The sequence below is a fragment of the Kryptolebias marmoratus genome, linkage group LG14 (genome assembly GCF_001649575.2).
Source record: "Kryptolebias marmoratus isolate JLee-2015 linkage group LG14, ASM164957v2, whole genome shotgun sequence".
NCBI lineage: Eukaryota > Metazoa > Chordata > Actinopteri > Cyprinodontiformes > Rivulidae > Kryptolebias > Kryptolebias marmoratus.
In genome coordinates this window covers 8,768,414-8,776,279 of record NC_051443.1, presented here as the reverse complement: position 1 = coordinate 8,776,279, position 7,866 = coordinate 8,768,414, and the positions used below count along the sequence as shown (strand labels likewise).

The 7,866-nt window shown below is 42.0% G+C and overlaps 1 protein-coding gene across 2 annotated transcripts in view; it reads left to right on the top strand.

The window, feature by feature from the left end:
* sptlc1 (serine palmitoyltransferase, long chain base subunit 1) overlaps positions 1-7,866 on the top strand; it is an 11,450-nt gene extending 3,584 nt beyond the window's left edge. Inside the window, exons 4-15 of one of the 2 annotated variants that reach the window (XM_017434002.3) lie at positions 579-672; positions 768-840; positions 1,119-1,251; positions 1,408-1,537; positions 1,728-1,817; positions 2,879-2,986; positions 3,288-3,383; positions 3,771-3,867; positions 3,994-4,048; positions 5,286-5,403; positions 5,731-5,804; positions 7,566-7,866. In XM_017434002.3, the coding sequence (XP_017289491.1) occupies positions 579-672; positions 768-840; positions 1,119-1,251; positions 1,408-1,537; positions 1,728-1,817; positions 2,879-2,986; positions 3,288-3,383; positions 3,771-3,867; positions 3,994-4,048; positions 5,286-5,403; positions 5,731-5,804; positions 7,566-7,662 (1,165 nt within the window). In that variant the 3' untranslated portion in view covers positions 7,663-7,866. Of the gene's footprint in view, positions 1-578; positions 673-767; positions 841-1,118; positions 1,252-1,407; positions 1,538-1,727; positions 1,818-2,878; positions 2,987-3,287; positions 3,445-3,770; positions 3,868-3,993; positions 4,049-5,285; positions 5,404-5,730; positions 5,805-7,565 lie in introns of those variants that run through there. The other variant, XR_005234053.1, reaches the window with a different exon arrangement.

The following is a 7,866-nucleotide window of genomic DNA, read 5'->3' as shown; positions in this document are numbered from 1 at the left end:
CATGGTTCCATATGCAAGCTCAGCGGGCTGAACAAACAGCAAATCTTGACCATCCTCCCCGGTCACAGCAGGCTGGGTGATGTTATCTTGATATGGAGGGTTGCTCTCCCCCTCCTGACCAGATAGGGCCTGGGTTTCCTCACTGTGAGGTCTCACTGTGTCAGGTTTGTGACTCGGCTCGTTTCCACCATTTTCACCTTTCACAACATACTCATTTGCTTTTTTAGATTTCTATTTAAGAAAGCAAACAGATACCCAACATCTAGCTGCTTCACAACCCACCTGTACCCAGTTTCTGCTTTTAATGGAAAGTCTGACCTCTTCAGCGTCATGTCTGTCCCTCTTGGTGCTCTGTTGGGAAAGTCAAAACTGTTCAATTTCTTTTTTTAAAGCTTTGAAAAAGAATACTTTTAAAATTTACCCATATTAAAACCTGTAAATGATCATTATAGACTGACTAATTCAATCCACATTAAAGTACTATGTTTCTTATGTAATTGTTTTACTTGTAAAAATGAAGATCAGTGGTGTAATTGTAACTCGATGTAAGCTGACCGTTGGACGATTTTTCGTTGTAGGCCTCCCAGCCACAAAATCATAATCAACGAGAAAGAGTGCGTTAATTTTGCTTCCTTCAACTTCCTGGGCCTGCTCGATAATGAACGCGTTAAGGTCATCGTTTCTTTATTTTCTTCTCTTGTTCAGTGTTTTTTTTTTTTCTTCCTAGCTTTGATTAAATATCATTTTGTTTTAATTCCTTGTGACAGGAGAAAGCTTTGGCGTCACTGAAAAAATACGGCATTGGCACATGTGGTCCAAGGGGTTTCTACGGGACCTTTGGTGAGTGAACAGTTTTCCTGGATTAATTAAAGGAGGGGAAATGAATCATGAGCCATAAATTTGACAACTGCCCGTGTGTCGTAACGCGTCTTTTGCTTTTTGCACTTCCAAAACGTGAATAAAAAGTGAACCGAATTAGCCAGCGGGACGTAAGCGTTCCATTAAAGGGGCTGAGGAAAAGAGTGGCAGCAGATCTGTTACTCATCATCCTTTGTCTCGCTGTGCCATGCAGTGGAAAATTGAATCTTGGTGCAACTCTGTGGTTTTGCTCCCCCCAGATGTTCATCTGGAACTGGAGAGCCGTCTTGCCAAGTTCATGAAAACCGAAGAGGCGATCATCTACTCGTACGGCTTCGCAACCATTGCTAGTGCCATCCCTGCCTACTCCAAGAGGGGGGACATAATCTTTGTGTGAGTGCCGTCTCTCCTAAATGTTTAAACAGTCAGCTCAGTGTTAGAAACCAACCTTTTTGTCTTTACAGAACAGCCCATAAATCCTCTGTAGCCTGCTTACATGTCAGAGGTACCTGACTGGTCGATGTTTTCAGTCTTGTGTTTTGTGTTCAGGGATGAAGCTGCCTGTTTCTCTATACAAAAAGGACTTCAGGCTTCCCGTAGCTTCATCAAGTACTTCAAGCACAATGACATGGAGGATCTGGAGAGGCTGCTCATGGAGCAGGAGCTGGAGGACCAGAAGGTCGGTACCGGGCTGCAAAGTTTTAATTACTGCGACTGTCAGGTTGTGTTTTACACCGTCGTGTGTTTGAGGGGTTGTCAGAACTGCAGACTGTATTTTTAACACCATGTTTTCATTAAGGTATTTAATAAGTGCTGCCCTGTGTGTTTCCTTTGTGACAATCTTTTATATATTTTTGTTTTTGTCGCAGAATCCCCGTAAAGCTCGAGTAACGAGGAAATTTATTGTGGTGGAGGGACTGTACATCAACACGGCTGACATTTGTCCTCTGCCTGAGCTGGTAAATCCAAAACTCAAACATGCTGTGTTAGGTCACCTTAATGGTCAGCCTAAATTTTGGTGATCCTCTTAAAATTATCTTTCTAAAAGTTGACTTTGTTTTATGTATTAGTTTTGAGAAGTTTGTGTTGTGGCAAACCTTCAGGTCACTTTCATCTGTCAGCTAAAACCAGAAAAATACATCTGCAGGGCTTTCTGATGGGATGGCCAACAGTAATTTAAAGTAATTTTTTTTAATGACTATAAAACAGAAGCTTCACACAACACTTTGAAGCCTGGTTTGAGACATTTTCTCCCTGCATCTGTTTTGTGTATGAATGACTGAGGTGGACCGGGGGGGGGGGTTAAAGTAAAAGATTAAAAAACATTAAAAATATGAAAATATTTTGTTGAAAGACTACTTTTACATTTGAGAACAGGTGACTACAACCAAAACAAAAAAAGAAAGAAATCAACAGAGATGATCTGACGTCATCCCTGAAAGTCCAGTCGGCTCTGATTGGTTAAGTTGCCTCAACATCTTGCGGAAGCTCTGCCACGGTTTTTGATTTTGCAACAACAGAATTTAATTATTGGAAAGGAAAAGGTTTAATTTCTAAACGTAGACAAACTGAGACTTTGGGGACATGATCACATAACCTTCTGCTTTGTGCAATAAAACCACAACAGCAATTTTTACTTTTTTAAAATTGATTTATTCTTTCTTTTTAACGTAAAACTAGTTTTGTTCCAGTTCTGTTGCCAGTTTTTTCCACCTACCAGCACAGCTCAGCTTTTTCAGTGTTTTCGGTGGGATTTTGGCTGCTCGTCCTGGACTAAAACTAAAACAGAGACAGAGACACTCATCTTATAACATCACTGTGATGACAAAAAACCCCAACAAGCACTGGATTGTCAGTTTTAGAGCTCACTGATAGTTAATAACTAAAGTTAGATCCCTTCAGTGTCGGTGCCTGACGGGAATAATGAATCTGATCGAGTCGAAGCACCGCTGCTGCAGGGAAGTCAGGTTTTTTCTCATGTCTCTCTTCACGGCCAACCCGTCTTCCTTTTTGTCTCCAGGTGAAGCTCAAGTACAAGTACAAAGTGCGGATTTTCCTGGAGGAGAGCATGTCTTTTGGCGTGTTGGGAGAAAACGGCAGGGGAGTCACAGAACACTTTGGGGTCAATGTGAGGATATTAGTCTTTTTGGAAAGTTTTGTATTGAAAGTAAAACAGGACATACTTATTTACTTTGTTTGTTTTGGGATGCTAAGCAAAAAGCCCTTTCCCTCCCCTCTACAGCACTGCACAAGCTAAAACAAAGTAGCTTTACAGTTCTGTTCTAAGTATGATAAATAGTTGTAATAAATAAAGATTTTTGTACTTGTAAAATCCTTTAGTCGTCTTGATCAGTAGTCTACATCTTTCTATAGATTTGCTTCCATTATAGTTCAATGTGCAGTGACTCACACGCCTCTGCTCCGTGCAGATAGACGACATTGACCTCATCAGCGCCAACATGGAGAACGCCGTGGCCTCAATTGGTGGCTTCTGCTGCGGCCGATCCTTCGTCATCGACCACCAGGTGAATAAAACGTTTGATCGGGTCGACTGTGGCTCCTGGCATGGAATGGGTCATCAGCCAGGTCAGACTGTGTACATGCATGCACAGCAATAATTTAGTATGCAATTATTAAGATTCTCTTGTCTCTTGGATGCTTCCATGAAAACAGCATTTTTATTTTCAAACTATATGGAATATGCTGTGAGTGGAAAGAAGTCCAAGCATTATTGTGTGTTTATGTGTATATAAAAAAGGGATTTTTGTCGAGGAAGTGGTATTTTATTCATCAAAAAATATTCAAAAACAACTTTATGACCCCAGATAATAAACCAGAACGGAGGAACGTCTCACCAGCAACTGTGGCAAGAGGCATCATTAAAATGTGTTTTATGTGGTTTTGTTTTTTAGCGTCTGTCAGGCCAGGGGTACTGCTTTTCTGCCTCCCTGCCTCCTATGCTGGCGGCTGCTGCCATCGAGGCTCTGAACATCATGGAGGAGGATCCAGGTACCGGACCCGCTTTTTCCTCCAGCCACTCCTGTCCCTCCTTCGCAGAGATTTCTAATTCCCGAAGCGTTTTTTTGAGAACTGGTTTCATTTTCGGACGTTTGTCTTGTGTCTCCTGCTCCCTAGATATTTTCACTGTCCTCAGCGAAAAGTGCAAGCACGTTTACAAGGCTTTACAGGGGTAAGTTTATGTTGGAGTTGTGTATTTTACCTTTTTGAAGAGAATACTTTAAGGTACAAGAGTAGCTCTAGAGTGGGTTGTAAAAGTATTTGCTTCCTCTTGACATTTCACCCTGTTTTGTTACCTTACAGCAGGGGTGTCCAATCCTGGTCCTCGAGGGCCACCGTCCTGCAGGTTTTACTTGTTTCTCTGCTCCAACACACCTGATTTGAATCAATGGGTGATTAACAGGCTTCTGCAGATCATTAGGAGGTGATTTAACCACTGAATCAGGTGTGTTGGAGCAGGGAAACAAGGAAAACATGCAGGATAGTGGCCCTCGAGGACCAGGGTTGGACACCCCTGGTGCCTTACAGCTTTGCATTTGAAAGGAATTTCAGGGGAGGGGTGAGGGTTGTATCATGTAATTTACACAGCATGGCTACCACCTTAAAGATTCAAAATGGATTTTACTGTAAAACATGAACAAAAACCAGAACCTGAGTATGCATAAACTATTCACTCCCTAAATTCAATGCTTTAGCCCCGTTTCCCATGGACTTGACTCAGCCCTGCTTAGGTCAACCCGTCGCGGGTTCAGAGGCTTCCCATTGGGTGATCCTACCCGGCCGATGACCTAGGCGAGCCGCGCCGCACCGATAATCTCACGTCAGCAGACTGCAGGCCATTGGTTAGCCTTTTAAACCTACTCTGGATCACTCTTAACTTGTGTATGCCTCAAAGATCATCATTGAGTGTCACCAAAAATCTGATCGAGGAGGATGGAGCAGCCCTGCTGTGATGATCCCGCCCACGTCGAGGCAGCACTCAGTTGTAAGGAGACTCACTGAGGCCGTGTAGAATCGAATTAAAGGCGAGGCAGAAATCAAACGATGGCTTTTGCGTAGCCACCTTTTTGCAGCTTTTACAGCAGCAGGTCTGTCTCCATGAGCTTTGTATATCACTGGATTTATTTTTGGTTTTTTTGGCCCCTCCTTTGTGACAAAACTTGAGTCTTTCAAGATGGATGGATGTTGACACAGTTGTAACACTAGCAGTCTCTGCTACATCATATTCTGTGCATCGAACAAAGTTACACACTCCGTTTTGGTTGCAACACTAAAAATGAAAGTCTGTGTAGAACATATGAGAAAACACAAGAGTTTAAACAAATCTTTCAACCTGATTTTGATTCCCAAAGAGTCTGAATGTGTCGTGGTATTTGTGTGTTTACCTTTTATGATTCTGTGCTCAACAGGATCCCAGGTCTGAAATTAGCAGGAGTGCCCTTTAGTCCGGCTCTTCACTTACAGCTGGAGAGAAGTTCGGGCTCCAGAGTCTCTGACGTGCAGCTGCTCCGCTCCATTGTAGATTACGTAAGTCCTGTCCGTTTCAGCTAATTCTTCCTGTTTACAACATGCCATAGATATCATTAGAAATATTAAACCAGAAGCGCTGGAGCTTAACGATCATTTGGGCTGTAAATTGTAACCCTGGGGTTCGTTAAATCCAGCATTCCAGCATCTTTCTGTCCCATTAGCTTTACAAAAGTAAACAACTAAACCTATCACTGGTCCATCTTGTAGTTGTGAAATGTTACAAATGTTATGCTTTGAAAACTATACTATCAGTACATTTTTACAACATGCTTGATTTAGTAGTGACTCTAGTTTCTTACCATGTTTTCACGTTTTGGGTTTTAGTGTTTGGAAAGAAACGTGGCTCTGACTCTCGCTCGGTATCTGGAAAAGGAAGAGCGATTCCTCCCCCCACCCAGGTAAGAGGCTCCTCCAGGTGATGCACTTTATTGGTTCTCCTCTATGTTAGTACATGTACGTGTAAACAGTGCTCTGATCCACATAATCACGGTGCTTTAGTTCCTCGCTGTCAAGGGTTTTTTGTGATTCTTGACAGACTCTGGAGCTGGATTAACAGATTAGTGCTGTTAAATCAAACTTTACTGCCGGGGTCAAACCTCGTCTTCCTGTCAAAGACCTGGTTGTTCACGCTTTTATTAGTCTGGACTAGACTATTATAATGCTCTGATTGTCCAGGTCACTCATTTCCACGTCGTCTACAAGCTGTTCAGACTGAAGCAGCTCCTCTTTTAACTGCTACAAAAAAAAGCAGAAGCACCTGAGCGAGCACTAGGACCACACTAAAAACGGGTGGGAATGCTCTGAATAACACTTTTTCACTCCAGTATACTTATATCCACGTTAATTTCGTAGTCTAAAACTAGTATCTCGCTGTTGAAGAGACAAAACTGCAAGAAAATACACAAACTTTCACTTGGAATCATGACTTGTTTGCAGGTATTTGCGTACATATTAACAAAAAACACCGCTCTAGAACTACAAAAACTAAATTGATAGGGATTCAAGGCTGGTTCCAGACGCCAACGCTGCTTTGAGAGAGAATTTCTCTTTGAGCGCGTTCAAAACTCCATCAATACGGGAGCGAGGTCCTGGGACATTGAGAGTTTTGAGATATTTTGGAAACTAGCGATCTGTTGCCCACTGAGCTACTGGTTTAAACACAAACAGTCTTCAGCCACATCGTACGACCAATGATGCGCTGAGCGCTGATGTTCTCGGTGAAGTTGTGTAGAAAACGGCAGACCATCGGCTGCTTTCCTGCAGTGGAGTTCTCCAGGTTAAAATCCTCAGTCTTTGCTGTGACGCTGAGCTCAGGGAAGTCATTATTTCCTGCTCTGTAGTTTCACAGACATCAGCGGGCCTGTTCACTGATCTGCTGACATCTCACTGTGTGATGGGGGGTACACGTTTATTTGCATGCATAACGGGCAACAAAACTGATCGCTGCAGAAAGATTTTAATGTCAGGTGTGAACACGGTCTATGATATTCCAAGGTGTAGACTGAAACCTAAAGGTGACTGAGTCTGTATTACACAGACTGCTGGAAGTTTTGAATCTCTGCTTAAGACTCATCTCTTTCTTTACTTTCAATTTGAATCAGTGGGTGTATAATGTATAAGTTATTCCTTTATGTATTATACTATTTATTTTATTTTTATTAGCGATAGACCAAATAATCAGCTTATATTGGCCATTTTTAAAAAAATAGTCAATCGGCCATAACTGCATATTTAGTCGGTCACAAGGAAGGAAAACACTTCTAAATATAAGTTTTAAAAATACAAGTTTTTCTAGGTGGTGTTAAGTGTACATTTATTTGGGTTAAGCAATTAGTGTTATATTTTGTTGAATGAAAAATACATATTGACCCAAAAAAATTTGTGTTGGCCTTTAGTTGCCCTGATTTCTAAAAATCCACATTATATCTGTCCACCTCTTTTGTTTTGTTTTTTGTCTATTTTTTAAATTGCTATGGTATATTATGTATATATTGTTTATTTCATGTCAATAATTACTTCGACCTAAAATGGTTCTCAGCAAACGTTTCGTTCTGTTTAAGGCGTACCTGCTAAAAGCCTATAAAACAAACCCTAGTGGTCAGAAATGATAACACACAAGTTGTTCCTTTCACAATTCCCCCTGTCCTGTTTGCCTTCAGTATCAGAGTGGTGGTCACCATCAAACAGGAGGATGAAGACATCCAGAAGGCCGTGTCTTGCATCAGGGAGGCAGCTTCGGTTCTCCTTAAACAATAGTGGGAGGTCTGCCTCAGCTGAAGGGGAGCAGCCGTCGTCCGAGGTTAAGCAGGAGTCCGCTGTTTACGCTGATGGAAACGTGACGCTTACAACTCACACCAGATCCAAAGACTCTGAAGGCCGAACACTGAATGTGTCACTACGAGCTCTGCTAAGAAGTCCTCTAGATTTCCTATGGTTTTATTACCCCTTCAGAATCATTTC